At 47.1% G+C, this 23,526-nt stretch overlaps 1 protein-coding gene across 3 annotated transcripts in view; it reads right to left on the reverse strand.

The window, feature by feature from the left end:
* RFX4 (regulatory factor X4) overlaps positions 1–23,526 on the reverse strand; it is a 129,712-nt gene that overhangs the window by 42,649 nt on the left and 63,537 nt on the right. For 2 of the 3 annotated variants that reach the window (XM_006092732.2, XM_023757206.1), the window contains exons 5-9: positions 19,700–19,761; positions 15,435–15,648; positions 13,987–14,064; positions 10,168–10,331; positions 645–745 (exon numbers count right to left, since the gene is read on the reverse strand). In XM_006092732.2, the coding sequence (XP_006092794.1) occupies positions 645–745; positions 10,168–10,331; positions 13,987–14,064; positions 15,435–15,648; positions 19,700–19,761 (619 nt within the window). Of the gene's footprint in view, positions 1–644; positions 746–10,167; positions 10,332–13,986; positions 14,065–15,434; positions 15,649–17,235; positions 17,421–19,699; positions 19,762–23,526 lie in introns of those variants that run through there. The other variant, XM_023757207.1, reaches the window with a different exon arrangement.

Consider the following 23,526-nt stretch of genomic DNA (forward strand, 5'->3'; position numbering starts at 1 on the left):
TCCTCAGGCAAAAACAACGCTGTGGAGTGAGGGTGCCGCTCAGCAGAGAGAAGATTCGCAGTCCCAACTCCTATGAGAAATATTAATTTGGCTTGCTCATTAGGCAGGCCATTAAATATGTGAGACCCACGCTGTTTTCTGTCTCCTGCGACCAGTTTCATTTGTGGGCAGGCACTCAGGGGAACCTCCGGGTCTGGGGGCTAGACAGACGGGAGTTGGACTCCGGACCCCCAGTGACTGGCTGTGTGGCTTTGGGGACCTTTCACTGCATCTTGAAGCCCCATCTTTGAACAGCAACACCGTGTCCTACACCGAAGAGGTAGCATAAGAATGAGTGAGAGAAGGACCATGGAGGTGATGAGCAGAAACTCTGGTGTTTCTGCTCTGGGAGACAGATCTGGGAGCAATCCTGCCCCTGCTACTTACTACCTCCCTAAGCCTTTTCTATGAAGGCAGGTGTACCACCCGTAAGAAACATTTTGTGAGGATTAAACAAGTTAATGTATGGAAAGTGCTAAGCATAATACTTGGTGCTTTGTAGTAACACACAGTAAATGGAAGCTATTGTTGTTGTTATTTTATGTAAGATGTTTGGCACAAAACTGCTTTCCCCCTTCCCCTCCACTCCCAAACTCAGCACTTACGTTCAAACTTGATGTTTCGCAGGTTTTCTGGGAGGTCGTGAAGAGCCACTTTTAGCCACTCATCCAGCTGCTTGGCAAACTTCCGGATCACCTGAGTTAAGCTAGAAAGAGGAAGGATCCATTTTAAGTGCCTCGTGTGTGGCCCAGTCCTTCCACCAGACTGCAGCCAACAGGTGCCACTTGTAGCAGCAACCTCAGAGGCGAGGCTGGCAGCCCCGCTCTGCAGAGCTGGTGGGTCTGAGAAGGGCATGAGCAGAATGTGCTCTGTGCCAGTGCTGGTGGACAAGGAGACCCTGCAGGCACCGTGCAAGGCTGGGCAGCCATCAGAACTTTCTGCAAGCAAAACATCATCCTCTGTGTTTCTGTAGAGCCTGGTATAAGGGGTGAAGACAGTGGCCAGTGGGCCTCCGAGCACCAATTTGCAATTGGCCCCTCCTCCTCATGCTGCCCAGCTTGTCACAGCCCCCCAATCGGACAGGAACCCTGGCAGCATATGGGCATGCCTGCCCACCCGGCTTGGGCCCAGGCTTACCGAACTGCTTACTGCTTGGAAAGGACTAGGAAGCAACAGCGTATTGTTAACTTGCAAACAATCCTGACATGGACCTTGAACTCGTATCAGATTTGGAAAGTTAAGGATTTTTTTGGAGCAGGAGGTGGGAGGGGGCTGGAGGGGTGAAAGGTCGGGGAAGGGCAGTAGGTTACAATGTGAGATGGAAATTTGGAGTTGAAAAGACACTGAGCACCATTTTCAGGATCCCACCTGCACATAGCCCTCACTCCAGTGTCCTCCATGTAGTCCTCCTTAGTCATGGGGGCCACAGGGACCTCTCCCCACACTGACATACAACCATCCTTGCCTTCCACCAACACTACCCTGTTCAGTCTCCCACCGACTCTCCTGTCACACCATGATCACCAACCTCTTCCCCACTGGGCCATCCTACCATGTTTTTCTGCTCATACATTCTTTCCTTTTTCCATGACAAAGTCCTACCTTCTCCCAAGACTCTCACACCTCCAATCCGCCTACTTCCCACTCTTTACCAGCAGGTCTCACCACCTCCTATTGCTTGATAGAATCAAAGAGCCAATCCCCTATCTCATCCCCTCCTACCTTCTCAGGAATCTCACATTACTGACTGCCGCTTCTACCCTATGTTCCACCTCTTCCTCTGTCCTGGGTCATTCCTCTCTACATTTTAGTGCTTCAACACTGGCTCATCTTCAAAACAAAACAAAAAAACCCTCTCATTTCTTCACTCCTCAAGCTACAACCCTCTTTCTTCTTCTTCTTCTTCACAGACATACTTCTTCAAAGTTGTCTAGATTCTGTCTCCCTTTTGTCATCTCCTGTTCACTCCTGTCCCTCACCCAGAGAGCAACCTCCATCCCTGACTCAAACCCAGTGGACTCATTTTGGTTCTCATCTTGCTTGACATCTTAGCAGCATTCGGCTCTGTTAGCCCTTCCTCCTGTTGGACACATTTGCTTCCCTTGGCATTTGTGACCCTCTGTCTTCTGGCTCCTCCCCCTCAATCACAAAGCTGGCCGTTATGTCTTCCAGTTCTTTCAAGACTAGACCTGGGCCCTCTCCTCCCTCTGGATTCCTGCCCTGGGTAGTTTAGTTTCTCCATGCCCACAGCATCAGTCACCAACTACAGTCACTGTGCTATCTCCAGAGCAGAGGTCTGCAGGACTCAGGACCCCTCCATTTAGAAGTCCCAAAGGCACATCCAACTCAACATATGCAAACTGAACTCATCATTTCCCCGTCAGAGCTGGTTCTTTTCTTGTATTCCCTACTTCGTGGAGATTCTACTTTCCATGAACTTTGTTTTTAACTTTATTATAAAAAAAATTTTAAAATATACCCCAGGATATAGAGAATAGCATAATAAACCTCCAAATATCTATGACCTAGCTTCAATAATCAGCAAACAGTTTGTCATTTTAATTTATCACCATGCGATTAGTATACCTAACAGAATGAACAGTAATTCTTTAAGATTATCTAAAGTCCAGTCTGTACTCAAATTTCTCTTAAATAAATCTTCTGGTTTGTTAGTATCTGGATCCAAACAAAGTCCACACATTGTATAAAAAAGATAACATTGCCTTGTTCTATTTCTTAAGTCTCTTTAAAAGTTTATTTCATGCCATTGGTTTATGGGCGCCCTCATGTTATTTATTCCCTGGAATGCCCCACATTCTGATTTCTTCCTCGTGGTGCATTTAACCTGTTCACCTATCCTGTGTGCTTTCTATAAAGTGGCAATTAGGTCTAAAGACTGAAGTTCAGTTATGATTTTTTTTTCTTTTAGGCATAAAAAGCTTCATAGGTGGCTGCCCACTGCATCACATTATGAAGCTTATAATATCTGGTTGTTCCTCTTTTAGTGCAACTAGTGTGAGACTCAAATAGTCTCTCTTCCCACTGCCAGGCATTACAGATTTTATCTTCAAGTTACCTCTCAGCCCCCTCCAGGTTTCTCCCACTTCAAGCTGTCCTCATCCTTCACCTGGGCCTCCCTGCCCTGCTCACCTTCCCACTTCCACCCCATCTTTCAGTCAGAGGGATTGTGCCAGAGCACTTGCAATCCTGATCTGTTTCACCTCAGCTTGAAAACCAACATCCTCACACCCAAAGCTCACACTCTAGCCTTGTTTCCCACTCCAGCCTCACCGTGCGGTTCCTCCCTTCATCCACATTTCAGCCCCACGGGCCTCTGCCCAGTCTTTGCCACCTCGGGGCCTGTGCCCTTGGCAACCTTTCATCCCACCCCTCTTTACCTACTCAGCTCCCCTTCCTCCATCGGATCTCAGACCAGGTGTTACTTCCACAGGAAAGCCTTCCCTGAAGCCCCGTCACTGGGTCAGAGCCCCCAAGGATTCCTCTGGACGGGCCCAGTGCTGTGACAGCTGGTCATCATGCACTCACTTGTGCGATTACCTGATTAATGTCCATCTTTCCCACTGGACTGTGTGTGCCACAGTAGCCTCAGCACCTGGCAGAGTGCCAGGCACCTAGTAGGCACGTAAGAAATGTTAAGTGAAACAAATGGATTAATGGCTCCCAACCCCACCATGCACCAAGCTCAGATGTATTCCCCACAAGGCCCTACCCAAATGCTCCCCTTTATCTCTCTGATTTCAGCCCCTCCCCGCAGCTCCCCTGATTCCCACTGGCACTAGCCCCCTCTCTGTGTCTCCAAGCCCCTGCCAGCCTCACCAGGCCCTTTGCACTTGCTGCTCCCTCTCCCTCTGCCTGGAAAGCTGCTGCCCCAGATAGCAGCCTGGCTCCCTTCCTTACCAGCTTCCCAGCTCTCCCCACCATCTCAACACTCTCAATCCTGCCATATGTTTTAAAGATTCTTTTGGCTTCTGTGCTGCAAATCAATTGTAGGAGGGCGAGGACAGACCGGGAGAGCTGTGCAGAGTTACTGCAAGAGTCCGGGCAAGAGGGAGGACGAGGGTGGTACCAGTGGAAATAATGTAATATGGTCAGATTCAAATATTTTGAAGGCAGAGCCAACAGGATTTCCGGTGAGTGGATGTGGGTGTGTGAGGGAAGAAGGAAGTCAAGTATGTCTTCCTGAAAGGAAAGGGATTATGCACCCCTGTGCCTAGCAGAGTGCCTGGCACAGAGGAAGTGCTGAATAAATGTTGAAGACTGAGTGGACCCAAAGCCCTGCACTTGTAACAAAGCAAAGCTTCTAAACCAGTATCAGTTAGTAGTACATTGGATCCGACTTCTGAGATTAAATCTCAGACCATTTGGCTGCTCTTAACGGAGGTCAGAATCTAGAGAAGTGTCCAGAGTGACCCTCCTGCGGCTGCTGGACTGGTGGGGACGTTGCCACTCTCGGTCCATGACACATATCCAGGAGGATTACTCGCGGCTGGAGCGGGGAGCTGGCCTTTGTCTGGGAGCAGCAAGTAAGCAGCAGGATTGCTGATGGGGCCTTTCACTTGGCGCAATTGATTGGCTTAAGCGGAAGAAAGGCAAGGGGAGTTCTGCCTGGAAAAGTTTCTATTTTGGGACTCAGACGTGGGGCTGCAGGACTTTGAGTAACCTAAACATTGAGGCTGCCCTGGTGGGGGTAGGGGGTCCAAGGAGCTGGCCTCCCCTCATCACCTGGTCTGAGAGATGCCTCCCCACCCACGCCTCCTTCCTGTAACATCAGGGGATGAGGACCACACCGCTTCTTGACATACCTCCTCCCACAGTACACTCGCTGCGACCTGACTTTTTCCTCTGCTGACTTATCTGCCTCCTTCCTGGGCCACTCCCTCCCCTTTTCTTCCTCCCCAGGCTGGCTCTCCCAGGGCCCACCCAGCACATGCAGGGCTTTGGGTTCACTCAGTCTTCAACGTTTATTTAGCACTTCCTCTGTAGCAGGCACTCTGCTAGGCACAGGCACAGGCACAGGCACAGGGGTGCACAATCCCTTTCCTTCCCCTCCCTTTCCTGCAGATGCTCCCACATCTTCCGCCCTTCCCCTGCATCTTAGCTCCACACTTGAAACTGCCTGAATGACCTCCAGCAGTGATGCTGGTACAACAGCAAAGCGTGATAATAGCAGCCACTTTTTAATGAGTGCAAGGTGACAAGCACTAAACACTTCACACGCATTTTCTTACTTACCCCTCCCTAACAAGTAGGTGCGATTGTTATTCCCAGCAGGGAGGTGAGAAACTGAGGCTCAGATAAGTTATTTTATTTGCCAAGGAGATGCAGCAATAAGTGCAAGAGCCGAGATTTAAGCTCAGCGCAGCCTGGCTGCAGGCTGGGTGATGGTTAACACCCACACTGCGCACGCACCTGAGATGCTGGACTCCCCGCGTCCAGACCAGGGCCTCCTGCTGCTTTTCGGCCATGGGCCTGGCTATTGCTTAGAATTTCAGTCTTCTCTTTGCTTCACTGATACCTTATCCTTCTTGCCCATCCATCCCCAAGCCCCTACACCCAAACATGCTTCCCTACATCTGCTAGACCAATGGTTATTAACAACCATTGTGCCAGCTCCCCTTGAGAGGTCACAGAGGTGAAAAGCCCAAGTTTGAGAATGATCTATCTTTCTTGCAAGTAAGAGTGCATGATTCATGGTTATCTCTATTATGCTGTCACTTATTCACCAGAAAGCATATTTCAATATGCTCTGCAGAGCAGGGAAGGAAGGGGCGGATGGTCCGGCAGCCGCACCCCAGCCTGGGCAAGGAGGGCTGTGAGAACTGCTAGACCTGATTCCCATCCCACCCCTGGCCTGGCACAGGGCCAGGCACACAAGGCGTGCAAAGAAGTGAGGGACAAATGAATATAAACAACTGAAAAGTCAGCCGGTCTTTTCAATAACTTTGTCTTCCTGATTTAATGGAAAAGGCACTGGATTTGTAAGCCAAAGGTCATTTTGGTAATTAACTATGTAATGTTAAAGAACTGTCTCCTCTGGCAGACTGTAAGCTCAGTGAGGGCAGGGGGCACGTTTATCTTCATTAATGCTGTATTCCAGGACCTAGCACAGTGTAGTAATCAATACACATTTGTTTAATGAATGAATGAATATTGAGTTCTGGCTGTTTCATTTATTTGCAGATGAAGATGGACAAGTGATTTCAGCTCTTAAGCTTCAACGTTCACTTCTATAAAAACAAGACAATTACAGAAGAGGAGGCAGGGGTTAGTCTTTTGTTTGTACCCCATGCACTGCTTTATAATAAACTATAAATGCCTTGTGTGTGCAGCACCTAGTAAGCAGTATTAGCAGCATGTGAAGCTCTCTTATAAAGATGTGTATACTTACACAGATCCTGCAGGAGATTCCTTCTTAGAAAAATGGAGACAGAGATTTAGTTATTATCTAATTCACTTGATCAATGTACAAGAATTTAATAACTCAAAACCTAAAGGGGCCTGTGTGTGTGTGTGCGTGCACGCATGTGCACAGGACTCAAATATTCATTCATTCATTAAACACACATACATATATATATATATATATATATATATATATAATTTGGTACATGCATACGCTTAGACATATGATTATAAAAATAATTCAGTCTTAAGGTAGAACACTTGAAAAATGCATAAAAGCACGACACTAAAGTTGGACCACAATCCCACCTGGAGGCAACCTTTATTGGCCTATTTAGGTGTGTTGCTGTTCTACCTAGAATGTGGAAAATGGGAAAGAGCATCACTCCCACCATAATAAGAAAAAGCCAGATAATCTATAAAATCCTATTTTTCTGTTAACCCATCAAAGAGCTGAGGTCACAACCACCTAACCTGGAATTTGTGGAAAGACAGGACTTGGGAGCTGGCTCATCTGTTTTAGAGGGAGGAAAGGAGGACATCCCATAGCCAAGGAAGAATTCAGCTTAAATAGCTAAAGGCCGAGTGTGAAGTAGCGTGAGTACATGGAGCTCTGGGAGCCACAGAGGCAAAGGACATTCACATTCACATCTATTTACAAGGTCTTCTCCGTGCCCAGCCAGGTGCTCACAAAGAACTGGGGCAGGAGAGGAGAAGGAGGAAGCCCACCTCTGAGGAGCAGCTTGGAAGAGGGGAGCAGCCACTGCTGTAGAGAAGCATGCAGCCCTACTCAGACCACCCTCCCTATGAACAAAAGCCTCCAGTGGCCAGGGGAAGGGCAGGAAATACTGTTGGCCTGGGTGCCGGGAGAGACTCACTGCAGGTGGCCGGGGAGGGGAGGAAGAAAAGGAAAAGCTTTCTAACCTTGGCAGAAACCATCACGGGCTCAAGCTACTAGAGATTTATCTCTGGAGTTGGGTATGATCACGGAAAATGCCCAACTCTGATTGCCAAAACCACAGGCTTACTTGCGACTGAGTCAGGATAACAGAGAACCCCGCCCTCACCCCATCCCCAAACAGGCTCACAGTGTAGTTGTGGTACACCGGAGACCTAATGCTGAGGATGTAGCAGTAACATTGAAAAAAAACCCTCAACAAACAAACTTCCAACCTAAGCACAGGCACTCCAAAAGAATTTAAATCTGCTGGGATACGAAAGGTAACCATAGCAACAGTAAAACCCAACCCCAGTGAACTCCTGAATAACCTGGCTCACTTCCTCACATTAAGAGCCTCGGAGAAGAAAAGGCATGCTCATTTCCAGGCATACGTACTACTTACCTCAGTTTGTACTGCTCCACATACTGTTTGGCAGTCAATATAAAATTGTAAGATACACAAAAAATTAAGAACCGCCACCCACTCCCAAGAGATAAAGCAATCTATGGAACCAGACTATCAAACAGGGAATTTAAAATAACTATGATTGTGCCTAAAGAAATACAAAACAGAACAAATAAAGCCCAAAGTTAGTAGAAGGAAGGAACTAAATAAAACAAAAGCCCAGAACCAGATGGCTTCACAGGCAAATCCTAACAAACATTTAAAGGAAAATTAATACCTATTCTTTTCTAATTGTTCCCAAAAATTGAAAACAAAGGAATGCTTCCAAACTCATTCTATGAGGCCAACATTACTCTGCTACCTAAAATAGACAAAGACACTACATGAAAGGAAAATTATAGGCCAATATTCCTGAGGAGCATGATACAAAAATTCTCAACAAAGTATTAGCCCACCGAATTCAACAGGGCATTAAAAGAATCATATACCATGATCAAGTGCCAGGGATGCCAGGATGGGGTTCAATACCCCCACATCAATCAACGTGATATAACACGTCAACAAAACGAGGGATAAAAATCACATGATCATTTCAATAGATGGAGAAAAAGCATTTGAAAAAAACCCTCAATATCCATGGTAAAAACTCTCAACAAAGTGGATATAGAGGGAACATACCTCACCATAATAAAGGACATTTATGATAAACCCACAGCTAACATTACACTAAATGGTAAAAAGCTGAAAGCTTTTCCTCTAAGATCAGAAAGAAGGCAAGGGTGCCTACTGTTGCCACTTTTATTCAACTTCTAAGTGGGAAGACGTCTCAGAACTAAACAACAACAAACTTGGTCCAAATACATAAACGTGGAAGTGGTACCTTGAAGACACAGTGCTCCTTCTTTTCAAGTGTAACAAAATGACCATGTTAGACAACAGGGGAAACCTAAATTAAGTCTCAAAGAGATAGTTTAGAAAGTCTCTAATCACAAAGCAATAAAAGGGAAAATAACAACCAGAAAACACTAGCTCCTAACAATTGGAAAATTTTAAATGCTCTTTTTAAATTCTTAGGCCACAGAAGAACTCCAAACCAATGTATTTAGGAAAAGAACAATTATTAAAATATTACATATCAAAACCTATGGCATACAGTTAAAACAGTGCTCAAAGAAAAATCTAAGCCTGAAATACTTATGCTATAAAACAAGGGTAAAAAGTGTAAATAAATCAGGCATCTATTTTTTGGTTAATTTTTTTGGGGGGGGGGTGTGACTAATAGAACTGAAGCTCCTAGAACTGGGACAGGCACATAGGAAGCACTCAGTAAGTATTTGTTGAGTAAATGAATAACGGTAAACTTAAGAAAGGAAAAGGAGCGAGTTAGTAAAATAAAAGCAGATATTAATATATTAGAAAAAATAATAGCATCAATAAGTATATCCAAAAGGTTTTTTCTTGAAATAATAAAAGTAGGTGAGCTAACTACAAAGAAATGGCAGAAAGCACAACCACACAAACTAAAACATAGTAAAGCAGCAATAACCAGACACAGAGGAAATTCAGTGAGTGCGCAAACCCACTTTGCTCAACCCTAAGCAAATTAATTTAAAGATCTGGAATAAATGGATAATTTTCTAGGACAATATAATTTACCAAAACTTGCCTCAGAGAAAATAGAAAATCTAAACTGAGCACTTATTATATGAAAAAAAGAAGTTTTTGAAGATTTACCCCCATAAAAAAATTTACCAGGCCCAGATGGCTTCAAAAGGGAATTAATTCTATGCAATCTTCAAGAGCAAGTAATTTCAATACAATTTAAACTGGTTTAGACTTTAGGAAAAAGGGGGCAGGAAACTTCCAGATTCCTTTTATGAAGCAAAAACAAAAATGAAAACAAAAACAAAACAAAACAAAAAACCAAAAAACAATGATACCAACAACTGACAAAGATTAAACACAAAAAGAAAATGCAGACCAATCTTATTTATGACTTTTGATGCAGAAAACCTAAATAAAACATTAACAAATAAAATCCTGCAACACATTAAAGAAAATAATGATGCTCTGGGCAGGGGACCTGGTGTCTGGAGAAAAAGAGAGGGGGAGGGGGGACTCTTCACTGTATACCATATTATACACTTGGAATTTTTAACCATTTTAAAATTTTAATTAAAAAAAACACACAATGTTAATGGTGCTTACTGTTACCATTGGGTTTTCCTTTTATGGCTTTGTGTTGGAGACTTTCTAAACAAGGAAGGCCCCAGACAGTGCATGATTAGAACCCAATAAAGAGAAGCAGGAGCAGTAAATGCTGGGGACCAGCCTGAGGGGAGATGGGAAGTGTGCCCACCTGTCGGGTAATGCCTGCAGCACGGTGGGCATCAGCACTCCCGAGATCGCTTTGTAGAGGATGGAGTCACACACGCCGACGATGTTCACCACCGTGGAGGAGCCCAGCACCGGCAGCATGTGGGGCGGCATCCCTTGCCAAAAGTGCAGAAGGAAACTTTGAACCTGTATCGACCCACAGAGAGAAGATCCATGAGGTCACATCGGGCCCTCCCAACAGAGGCCTGGGACTCGGCCAAGGCCACGCCAGCCTGGTGTGGCTCAGGAGGCCCAGAAGGTCCTCCTTGCCCACGTGTGTGGCCTGGCAGCCTGGGTCCATTCTGCCCTGGGAGAGGACTAGCTCCTTAACCCCTCACCCCTTCGTGCTCACTGTGGTCTGGGGAGAATTTAAGGAAGGGAAGGTGGGGTATTGTTTTTAAAAAGCTCAGATTACTAGAATTTACTATTCCATGGGCTTATCTGTACCCCGGGGCCATGAGTTGCTAGTAAGAGGAATAAGTCTGGAAGGGAAGAGAGTAGGTGCTACCAACAAAAATCTCCTGACTCAAACCTGTGAGCCTCGAACTGGGTAAAGTGCAAGGCTTTCTTCATATCCAAATGCCTCCCTTTCCCCAAAGAGCCCTGCCGGGTGGTGCCATTGTAGGAAGCTAGACGCTGATATCTGGGCAGTAAGCTGCATGGCACAGATCAGGAACATAGTAGCACTCAAATGTGGAGGTACTATTAATATGACAGCAGGAACGCAAGCTGAGTTGCTGATGAACAAATGATTGAGTGAACTTCCAAAGCAGAGAACCCCCAATGGCCCTGACACTTGTCTTTTAGTGTGTGACTTGGAGGTCAGGGAGAGAGCAGAGTAGCGGGGAGAGGGGTGGAACAAGATAAGGTGAGTGAAGGGACATGGTAGAAGATGGTTAACCTGTACATATAATAACATGTAAAAATGTCTACCAGAGTAGACTTTAGCCAACATTGGGGAATGGCTCATCTTGAAGTGGGGGAATAACTGAACTTTTGTGATCTCATGGGTTCCATTTGGCTCCTGGACTATTGTATCCTTCCTTCCTCCAGGGGGGCGCTCTCCCACCCATGGCATTATCCACATCCCTGGCTCCCCTATCCGTCCTGAACCAATGCAGGGGAAAATGCAGTGCCCCAGCCCAGTACTTTGGAGGTGGTACCCTTACTGGCATTAGCTTTATTTACTGAGTGCCTACTATATGCCAGATACTTTGCATAGGTTCTCATTTAATACTCATAACACTATTACAGCGAGACTCATCACTCCCATTCTGCAGAGACATTCACCTACTTTCCAAAGCCAGATAGCAAGCCAGGCAATGGGTGACAGAGAGCCCCTGTCTGCCTGTCTCTTGTGGCTGCCTTGTTCTTCACATGGTAACTGGGCCTCTACTCCATTCCTGAGACTGCCCGCTTCCCTGCTCCTGCCCCTGCCCTGGTGACCTGCAGTCTCCTTCAGGCCCCTCCGAGGAGTGGGTCTTGCTTTCTCCTCACCAGGCTCCCCTGACCCCAGCCTGGCAACCTGCTCTCACTTCTCTGTCATCCATGGCCTGCCTGGACTTCCCAGTGTCGACACTGTGTGGGAGGCTTCGGGGGCAAGGAATGAGGAGAAAAGCATGTCCCTGACTTCCTACAGGGAAAATGGTAGTTGCCAAAAACATGATCAAAGTGATGGATGCAGTCAGGTTTGTAAACTGTGAAACTCTAGTCACAGTTCTGTTAATTCCATGACTGTGAAAATATGGCAAAGTTTTCATCTAGACTGAACATTAAAACTATGACAGTGCAGATGGGTGAAGACTGCCTGTCAGGGTTCCAGTCCTAGCACCACTACCAACCAGGGTGTGATATCTCTACACCCGAGTTTCCTCACTGGAAAATGGGAATAGAAGTAGTATTTACCGCATAGGTTTTGGTAATGATTCCTTAAAAGTACTTATTATAGTGCTGGGCATGTCCTAGATGCTTAATAAAGGTTAGCTATTACTATTATATCATGGAGGCACTACTAGGCCCAAGAAATCAGTGTTCCATCCTAAGCATTTGGCACACCCTTGCCTAAATCTGAATGTTGGCCAGCCAGAATCCTCACTGTGGCTCCGCTCACCTGTCATTGGGACACCTGGTGGCTGGCGGTTGTCCAGTCTGGGCCTGAGAGATGGCCACAGTGCTTGCCCTCCAGAGGACCCCCTGCTGTCCCCTGACCCGCCCCCCCGCCCCCGGGCACTGGTCTCAGGCTGAGTCCTGAGCCTCTGCCTGCCCTTCCAACTCCAAGGAGGAAGCTCAGCCTGGTTGATTCCTAAGATCTGGTACATTCTGAATTCATTTGCCTTTCCAGGTGTTCCTTGCATGCAGCCCTAGTCTTTTAGTATGTGAGCAGTCAATTTCCAGCAGAAATTCTGTAAAGACCGGTGGCTGCGTGTGTAAAACAAATCTGTGGAAAACCAGTGTCTGTTGCGGCATCTGTTTGAGAGGCACGGGGGCCCTGAGCAGCACTCCTTCTCTGGAGCCGCCTTTGTAGGGGGTGTTTTACCCAGACCTCCCTGCCTGCTCTGTGCATGTTAGACCATTTAATGTCCAAAGGTAATGGCTCCTCGGAGTGAGAGGAAAAATGAGGGAGAGGGAACAGTGCAAAGCTTAGGAGCTGACACTTGGAAGTTGGGTGTGAAATGGAAAGACAGTGTTTGTATCTGGAGGTAGAGCCGACAGGGCTTCCCGACAGACTGGGCATGAAGAGTGAGGGAAAGAGAAGAATCGAGGTTTGTGGCCCGAGTGATTGGGTGGATGGTGGTGGTAAGCTAAGACTTGGAGAGCAAATTTGGGGCAGAAAGTTGGCCATTAACTTAGATGTCAATTGAACCTGGAGCTCCGGACTGAGTATATGAGATGAGAGTTACCAGCTTTTATAAAATGGAGATAATAGTGTCTATCTATTGTTAGGATGAAATCACATCCCTTCTATAAAATGCCTGGATCATGTAGGCATTTAACAAGTGGAAACTTATTATTAGACAGAAGGAAGAAGTTCTGACTCTTTGCAAGCATAAGAGGTGAAGTAATCAGAGGCAAATAATTGAAAGTGGTTATTTAAAGTTAGTTTCCTGCCCTATCTGGTTTGGCTCAGTGGACAGAGCGTCAAACTGCGGACTGAGGGGTCCCAAGTTCGATTCCGGACCAAGGGCACATGCCCAGGTTGCCGGCTCGATCCCCAGTAAGGGGGGGCAGGTGGCGTGCAGGAGACAGCTGATCCATGGTTCTCTCTCATCATTGATGTTTCTATCTTTCTCTCCCTCTCCCTTCCTCTCTGAAATCAATAAAAATATATTTTTAAAAAATCTATAAAGTTAGTTTCCTGAATTAACTCTTTCAGTCCCCTACTGGCGGGCTTTGATACATATGTGGACCATATTGAGAACGGAGGGGACCGGTAGCCAACTCCAAATGCGCCGCAGTGGACGAGCCTCAGGAGAAATTAAATCCAAAATACAGAAATGCTTTCCTCCAGCTTTCCTGAATCTGTAATTCTGGATGTAATGCTACCCTGACAAAACTGTCTTCCTCGCAGGCCAATCAGGCAGGATGCAGCTCACTGGTTAGACTGGGAAAAGCCCACACCACCTGCTAGCCACACAGAAGGTCTATGAAGTGGGGACAGCAACGGTGCCCGGTTCCTAGGATCACTGTGAGGATTAAGTGAGCTGACAATGTGCATCAGGGGCTTCCAGGTCAGGTACCGAGCTGCAGCTCATGAACCAGGAGTCATTTTATTGTATTTTAACACAGGCGCTTGTTGACCTACCTCATCAAAGTTGGCTCTTATCACAGTGTCCAGTATTCTCTGACAGTGTGTTCTGTACATCATAATAAAGGTAGAAACCTGTGGGGGGAGGGATCAACAAGAACGGGATGCATTAGTACATGTTACTGCTGCCCTTGGAACTTCAATTTTCAACTCACTTATTCCCTGTTGAGGGGATGAAGTTCACCTAACTCTTACTCATCCTGCAAGACCCCACAGAGACTCGCTTTCCTTAGGTGATGCTCGCTGACCCTCACACAGCACCTGCTGTGCGGAGTGATTCTCTATCAGAACACTGACTTTTGGTATGGAAAACACAGGTTGCACTCTCTGTCCCCATTCTCCAGCCCATGAAACTGTGGGCTCTGGGAGAATAAAATGGCACATTATTCGTGCTTTTTTATCCAGCATTTCACACAGCGCCTGGCACATAGGAGAGCTCAGCAGGGCTTATGAATGAAACTCCCCTCATCAGTTGAGAGAGTGAAAAGTTAAAACCCAGAGTGTATTATAAGAGGTGCTTTTGCCACAATCAGGGAGACATTGGCAATCCTCTGGAATCTGCTTAGCAAAAGAATTTTCTCTCCCATCTCCTCTTATCCAAAAATTTCAAAGCTATGGTGTAAGAAGTCTGTGGAGAAAAAAAAAGCACATTTGAGAAACAATAAGGATTTATCTAGTTCTTAGATGGAAAGTACTCTTTGCATTCTTTTTCTTGCAGACATGTGCTTAATATAAACGTAGTTTGCTTTGCAACCATCTGGCTCCCTGCTCGACTGTGAGCAGACCTCCTGCCTCATCCACCGCCACCCCAGCTCCCAGCGTCACGTGGGGACAGTAGGAGCTCCGCACCTATTGGCGCACGGGCTGCACCAGGATAGGTGCGTGCGACCCGCGACGACCCAGGGAAAAGCCCCCAGATTTGTGTTTCCAATAACTTCCTCCAGGTACCCTATGGCCCAAACTGAATCGCTATACCTAGAAAATCTTGTCTGCGGAACTATGATTTCACCTTATCCTGGGCAGCACACAGGAAAATAAGCTTTATAACAAAGCCATTAGAGGAGAGGGCAGGAGGCCGTGTAACTCAGAGATGGGTGGGTAGGTTGGTTGTAGTTAAACTTTTTCTTTTAGGATAATAATAGATCTGTAGTAAAGTTTTGAAGATAGTGCAGGGAGTTCCCATATAACCCCACACCCAGTTATCTCTATTGTTAACATCTCACATTAATATGGGGCATTTGTCATAACGAACGAACTGATACATTACTATCAGTGAAAGTCCATGCTTGATTCAGATTTCTAGCTTTGTATTTTTAAACTCACCATTTTGCAGTTTAAGTGTGTGTGTGTGTGTGTGTGTGTGTGTGTGTGTGTGTTGTGTGCGCGTGTGGTGTGAAAAAGACAGCGATAAACCACCCTCCCCCGAACCCTTCGGACGTGATCACCTTCTCCTCGGGCAGACTGGCTGGCAGATTGAGATCTTTGACATTTGGAAACTCCGGCAGCAACGTCCCAAGTTTGGACCGGGGTGAATATGCCACCGTCTGCTTGCTCACTTCTTTCTTGCCCGTCTCGCTCACCCAGGCGGCTCCTTTCTTGGAATACATCACGTCATAATACTGGGAGCTCTCCTTCACAGCAATGCCGTAGTAGTGGTACCTGGGCCGCAGGGAGAGAGAGAAAGCCCAGGCATGTTACCAGGTGGCGCTTCCTGAGCAGGGGTGCCCAAGGCCACAGGCGCCTGGGCCCGTCCTCCCTGGGCCAGAAGCGCTAACTCTCTGGTGAGGCTTGACACCTCTGAAGTCTGGAATTTAACCAGAGTTCCATGTTGCCAGCCATCAATCACGCAGGTAAAAATAACCAAAATTGCCTCCCACAGAAAATGTTAAGTCAAATACTTTGCAAAGCAAAAAGGGGGATGAAAAAAAAATTTCCATTTGTACTTAATCTCTCCTATCGAGCCTAGTGTGACCCAGGGACAGGGCATGTGGGTCTCCCCCTCTATGAAGACCCACGAAGAAGGTGGGTTTATGGCTGCAAACCACCAACAGAAACTCACTGGCCCTGCTTTCCTTAATGGGTGGTGGTCATAAAGAACTGTACCTTTAAACAGATAAATTCAGTGCTTCTGCTGACACTGAATTTAAAGCAAAGACCGGAAGGAACTTTTTATGAACTCAAAATGGGTTTACTGACAGCAGTATTTCCCATTAAGCCTAATGGAGGGAGGCTTTTAAGATTTTAGCTACAACCTGTTGAGCACTTGCTCTGTGCTAGGCACTTTGGTAAGTGCTTTCTGTACATTAATTTGTAAAACTATACTACGAAATGGGAGCTATGACAGTCTTTTTACAGATGGGGAAATGGAGGCAAGAAAGCTTAGTCTGCTCAAGGCTACACGGCTGCTTCGGGGAAGAACTGGGTCTCGCGCACAGGTCTGTCCCACCACAGAGCCCTCGCCAGGACCACTGCGCGGGGAATTATAAACCTGGATGTATGTCAGAGCCATTCATGGAGCATAATGAAAAAGTGCGGCGTCCCGGGCCCCTTCCCAGACCGAATCTGAAGCATGGGATGGGGCCCACGACCAGCACTGACACAAGCGTCACAGGCAGCCCTGACGGCCGTCAGTTAGAGGCGGCCAGCCTGCTGGGGAAGCACCTGCATTCCCCTCCGGCTCTGTGCTCCCCAACCCCGGAGGGACTGTCGCTCTCTGCTACTGTACACGGGGTGCCCACCACAGCGGCTCACAGGCTGCTAAGTGCTTTACACGCACATTTCTTGTTTAATCTCACAAAACCCCGTGAGGCTGGAACTAATGATCATCCCCCTATACAGACAAGGAACCCAGAGGCCCAGAGAATTTAAATAACACACCAAGATCACCCCGTAAGCATGAGAGGCAGGATTTGAACCTCCAAAGGGTTTTTAATCGCCCGGCCAGTGGTTCTCAAACTTCACCGACAGCAAGAATCCCCTACACAACATATTAAAGTGCAGACTCCTGGGCCCCACCCCAGAGACCTGGAGAGGAGATTTTCACAATCACACAGCAATGCCCATCTAGCTTTCAGAAACACGGCAACATAGTAACGATTCCTTTCCACCCACAGAAGGCCGGTTGGGTAGTCACAACACAACACAAAGGAGAAAGCATTCTGAGTTATGGCCCAGGCGTCACAGGGAGGAGAGACAAGCACACATAACACCCCCCCCCCACCCCCAAACCCCCGTTCCTCCAGGTACCATTCTGTCATATTTCTGCTCAGTGGGCATCTCGCCTCTATCTGAATGCCTCCTGGGATGAGGTACCCAGGCCCTCCCAAGGGAGCCCAGCTCATTTTAGGTCCGGATCGTTCCCAGAAAGCTCTCTCTGTGTGGAGCCGATCTGCCTCCTGCGCCTTCTACTTCCCAACTGTCATAACTGCCCTTCCTGCCCCCCCCACCCCCAGCCCAGCGGGAGGGGGAGGGGCCGTTCCATTCCGAGTGCCCTTCAGGGGGAAGGCAGTTATGACGGCCTCCCCAGGTTACAGAGCTCCCCTCCATAACTTCTTAAGACCGAGAGAGCAGCAACAATTCAGATCAGACCGTTGCTTGATTTTTCAGAGTGTGTACTGCTGAAACCCACAACGACAGGAAGCTATAGCTCTGATGGCTTCTGAATTTTCCTATATATTTCAGTTTTGTAGGGCAGGTCAACAACCCTCCCTGGTCATCCCCACCCGCAGCCCCAGCCCCTTTATGCTGCCCGGGTACACTTGCAGAGGGATTTTTTTTTTTTAAATAAAACCAACCAGCAGATCGGAGACTAGAGCTTCTTATTACCTTTCAAATGGTTGGAGGTGTGACCAACCTTGGAGGATCCTTATGGAGAGGAAACCATGAAATAAATCACGTGGAATTTTAAAAGAAGTGTTGCCCAATTTGCCAACCTTGAGGTTAAAGAAAAACAAACAAACAAACAAAAAACACCCAGGCTCTCACATGTAGACAGAGGGAAACTTCCTCCAAGGGTATGGAGACGGGAAAGCTTCCTGTTCTAGCTTCACTATTTCTACTCTTAGAAATGGGCAACAATGTATTGGAGCCAGTGACTCTCAGGCCAGGAGCAGAAGAAAAAGAATTCATTTCCACACACTCAGCTGTCTTCCATCCACCCACTGTCTATCTGTTCAATCAACCACCACACCAGTGGTTCTCAAACTGCCCTTTGGGTGCCAACCGGCAAACAAGAAAGGGAGAATGCGGCTCTTGTACTCTGTACCCCTACCAAGGCTGAAGCCTTATTCTAAAACAGACCCTGGAATTTCTCACTATAAATAGGATTTGTTCTCCAGAGTAGTCACCATGGAAGATTATGCGAAATTTATTCCAAAACGTCCCTGGCCAAAAACTGTTCTGTACATCTCCTTGGACATCACCCCCAGAGCTTCTGAGCCCCACAAATAAATCAGTCTCGGTGTTTTCAGGACTTAAGCAAAAAACGGGTTTTCCCAGTTTGATCATCCACTTTCTTTAACTTGGCCCCAAAGCTAAGCCCACACTGGGAGGATTGGCAGGAGTGTGTGTGGGGGGGGGGGGAGGGGGGGGCGTTTGGGGGGGGGGCAGCACTGGACACGCTGCTTTTGGATCACCCTTGGTCACAAGTCTTCTGAGTCTTCTGTGGTGGTTTTTATTGAAAAATTTTTCAGTATTTTCTAAGTCACTATGTGCTGACCTGCAACTTAACATGTCAAAATGTTTAGAAATGTTGCATAATAAGGCACCCTCTAGTGGAGTCACCATGCGCATTAGCATAATCAAGGTTCTGAGAAGTCCTGCCTCCAGGAATCTGTTCAAACTTACATGGCCCTCACACCCTTTTCGTGGACCAGTTACCGATGTCCAGCAATTTTTGAACACTCTTTGAGGCAAGTTTTCTAACTGCAGATTTTAGTGAAGCCTGAGCAGTATGGGTAGAGGGTCCCTTCCCATTGGCTCACAGCTGGTCAGCAGGTGTCCACCCATCCCTCTCGCTCCTCAGGGCACCTCCTTGGAAAGGCTGTCCTGGGCCACTCCCCCGCTGTTATTCGCTAGGACAACCCTCTTTTTGCGACCAAATTGTCTTTTTCCTGTCGGTCTCCCCTACGAAAACATATGCTCCATGAAGGCAGTCCTGTCTGCTCCTGCGCTCCCGACCCGCAGCGCCCTCTATCTGACACAGGAAGCGAGAAGCAAACAGTGGTTGGTTGGCTCACGGACTGCTGAAACATAAGCCGTGTGCCCTGTGCACGACAGTGTGGGTACACCTGTCCCCCTTCTCCCCCTCAGGTTTACTGGGGCAGGTTGCTCCTCTGGCCGGCTGGATGCTATGAGAACAGAGAATTCGCTCAGTGAAACAATCCAGGTAAACCTGGAGGTTGACCAAGAAGCTACAAGGTGCTCCTGTAAATGATGCTCAAGACGATTTTACACAAATGCCTAAAGGCAGGGTGGCAAAAAGCTGGATTCCTTAGCAGGCCCAGATGGTCCTGGGCTTTGGACAGCCTCTCTCAGGGGTGCTGGGAGAGAGGGCCCTGCTGTCTTAAACCACCTCCCCGCCCCCCATCCTCCCTCCCCGCCTCACCACCCTTGCCCTGTGCCATGGCCAGACACAGGCTTCCCGCCAGGCCTGCAGGCAGCTCGCTCGGCCTGGGGTGGGGGCCTCCGGCGGAAGGGCTCCGGTGCTTACTTGGACTGTCCGCGGGTCCCGAGTCTTCTGGTGGTTAACTGGGGAAACTGCTGCCTTATGATCTGTAAGGCAACACAAGAATCAGTCACCGCGGGAAGAGCTGGGAGCACAGGGACTGGGTTTCACAATCAGCAATCTCAGGAAGGGAGGAAAACAGGCCTCGCAGGTATCGCTGGCTGCAGTGACTTATCAGGAGCCCCCTGGGCCCCGAGAAGGCGACCAGGGTCAGGGAGAGGGGAGCACTTGAGTGACAGTGGGGCTCTAGCTCTTGAGGGTCTCACTTGGCACTCTGTCCTTCACCCCTCCTACTCACAATGTAGGGAGAGAACCGTGGACCCAGAACTTGTCACTCCCCTGCTTAAAGCACCCCAATGGCTTCCATCCACCTGGAACTAAAGCCCACCCCAGCCTCTGTAACCTGGTCCCTGCTTACCTCCTGGCCCTCATCCTCCCACTCTCACCCTTACTCACCAGGGCCCAGACACACTGGCTTTTTTGCCCCCTATTCCCGAAACACAACCAGGCTTGCTCCCCACTGGGGGCCGTGGCACCCCAGTTCCCCGTGCCCACATTGCAATCTCACGCAACTGTCCATCCCAGATGGGCTCCTTCTCTTGTATTACGCGGGCCTCTGGGTGAGGGCCCTCGGCCCAGTGGCCTTCTCCGACCAGCCGTGCAGAGTGGCACAGCAGCCCCCGGCTATCATGCGGCCCTGCTTTATGTCTTCTCACCCCACCCGACCCTCAGTAGACCGAAAGCTCCATGGGAGCAGAGCCCGGTGCAGGGCTTAGCACATGCAAAGACTCGATCCTATTGGTGCCTAGGATTTCAATAGTCGTCTGCAGATAGAGGAAGGGAACTGCGGCGCCCAGGACAAGCCCCCAGATCTCCCAGAAGCCTGGGAGGGAGGGGCCGTCGGGCAAAGGTGAAAACACCCATAAGGGGCTTGGCCCTGGTCTTTTGGGTTCCCAGCGCTGGTGTCTGCGGGCAGGGCAGGATGGTGCAGGTCCTGAGTGAAGGTGCTGGGGCTGGGCCACCTGCATCAGATCCCAGCTCAGCCTTTGGTTAGCAGGACGCCCCTTGGGCAAGTGATTTAACACTCAAATGGCTCAGTTTCCTCATTTGTAAAAATGGGACTAATAACCCCAACCTTAGAGAATTTTTGTGAAAGTTGAATAAAGTAAATGTATGTAAATAATTTGCAACAGTGCCTGGAACTTAGTAATGCCTCAATAATGGGTAAAAAAAAAAAAAAAATCTGCATTCCCCACAGGAAAGGTTAGCGAAGCTAGTAAGATCACATCAGAGACCACTTTTGAAGGTAAAAAGGGCTTCAAAAATGTTCTCTCACAGCGGGGATACTAAGAAAATGATGCGATGATTCTCTGAATTCTTTAATGGTGTCACTTTTGTAGGCAACATACCCCTGGTTTCTTCAACCCTAACCTCTGTAAGCTAAGGACCTGGGTTTCTCACGTTGTCTACTAGTATGCCCCTCTCGTTGTTGGGACCCGAGGAAAATGCAGTGTATTGAGAAGGGGGTCTGACCAGGGCCAGTGGCGGGGCTCTCCAGCACTCAGTCCCGTTAGGCCAAGCATGTCAAACCCGCGTGCGGGCCACACGCGGCCCACAACGAATATTATTGCGGCCCAGAAACGTTTTAATAAAAATTTTGTAACTTAATTTTTACAATATTCTGTTATACATAATTATTAACGAACTCCAATGTTCGCTAATGACTGATTACTATAATCGTGTTGCATTCATTTCCCTTGAGCGCCTTCCGCACAGGCGCACCATTTCTTTCCACTAATACTGGCAGCGAATATATTAGCAGCCAACTGCCACGTCATTAGTCTTGGACTGACTTGTTTGGTGTGCGCAACAAGAAATATTTTGCTTTCAAAGAACAAGAAAATAGGTTTATTTGTGTTACGCTTTTTTTGGTGCAGTTATTCAGTGTCTGATAAGTTAATGTTCAAGAAAAAAGATGAATTTTTATAAAAATGTTCTATTATTTTATGTTAATGATGACTCATTTATTTCAGCCCTTTGTATTCAGCATGTCTCTATCAAAATAAACCTATGTTTCTATGAAAATTGAGGCTTTTGTTTTTTTGCGGCCCACATAAGCTTAAACTTTGTTTATTTGGCCCGTGTTAGCCTTTGAGTTTGACATGCTTGCGTTAGGCAGTCTAAGGCCACAGGATCTCATGGCCCCAGCACCGAGGGCCACTCTGAACCTCTGGCCAAGTAAGCCCTCCAGACTCACATCACATGACTGGTTCCAGAGCTGAGATTTGCAGCTGTTCACAAAGCTACAATGATGGACAGATAGAGAAATGCCAACAGAGACTGAGGGTAAATACTGGAAGCATATAAACTGGGGGGGGGGGGGGGGGCGGGGGAGAGGGTAGGGGGATTTTTCTCGTTGGTTAAAAGTGGGTTGTGATTTGGGTTCTGAGTCTCCTCCTAACCCAAGCAAAGAAGAGAATGCAATAAAGTTACAAGAGTCCATGTATCTATACGATAGACGCATACCAGTTGCTGAGGAAAAGCAGAGACTTTCCTATAGTTCAGTCTGGGAAATTTCTCCTAAGCAAATGGGAACAACAACAAGGCCGTGTTCCATGCTCTGATACTAGCTGACAGTTTGAAAATGATAATACTGAGTGCTGTCTAGGCGTGGTAGGTCTGAAATGCTCATATGTGGCTGATAACATTATTAGTACGTCCCTTCCCCAGAGCATTTTTACAATAAAAAATGTTCACACTTTTTGATCGATGAATTCCAAGAAAATAACCTAAAATAAGAAAAAGCTATGCACAGTGCGAGTGAAAAACTAAAAAAACATCAAACAAAGTAAATGTCCAGTGATAGATAACTGGCTAAATAAATGATTAGATATATACTCAATAAAATATAAAGGCATCAAAAATGATAACAGCCCTAACCAGTTTGGCTCAGTGGATAGAGTGTCAGCCTGTGGACTGAAGGGTTCCAGGTTTGATTCTGGTCAAGGGCATGTACCTTGGTTGCAGGCACATCCCCAGTAGGGGGTGCGCAGGAGGCAGCTGATTGATGTTTCTCTCTCATCAATGTTTCTAACTCTCTATCCCTCTCCCTTCCTCTCTGTAAAAAATCAATAAAATATATTTTTTTAAAAATGATAACAAAAATTGTCACAACACAGAAAATGCTTATGATATCATGTTAAATGAAAGAGCAGAACTCAAACTACATTTATGCTGTCGTTATATAGCAGTGGTTCTCAACCTTCTGGCCCTTTAAATACAGTTCCTCATGTTGTGACCCCAACCATAAAATTATTTTCGTTGCTACTTCATAACTGTAATTTTGCTACTGTTATGAATTGTAATGTAAATATCTGATATGCAGAATGGTCTTAGGCGACCCCTGTGAAAGGGTCGTTCGACCGCCAAAGGGGTCGCGACCCATAGGTTGAGAACCGCTGTTATATAGTTTATGTTTGTACAAATATAGGAATGGAAAGGGAATATGGAAAAATAAAACTAGTTATTTGTTAGGATAGAACAAAAAGGTTTTTGTATAACATTTGTGCAAGAAATCAACTTTTTAGCAAACAGGATTTTATTACTACAAATATTCCTAATTGACAAAGGCAACAAGCTAAATTTGAAAGAAGCACCAAAAATATGCCATAAGCCTGGCCGGTTTGATTTAGTGGTTAGAGCATCAGCCCTCAAACTGAAGGATCTCAGGTTTGATTCCCAGTCAAGGGCATGTACGTCGGCTACAGGCTCGATCCCAGTCGGGCTCCACCCTCTGCACCTTCTACCCACCA

This window comes from Myotis lucifugus, unplaced genomic scaffold, assembly GCF_000147115.1.
Source record: "Myotis lucifugus unplaced genomic scaffold, Myoluc2.0 scaffold_103, whole genome shotgun sequence".
In the NCBI taxonomy this organism is placed as follows: Eukaryota; Metazoa; Chordata; class Mammalia; order Chiroptera; family Vespertilionidae; genus Myotis; species Myotis lucifugus.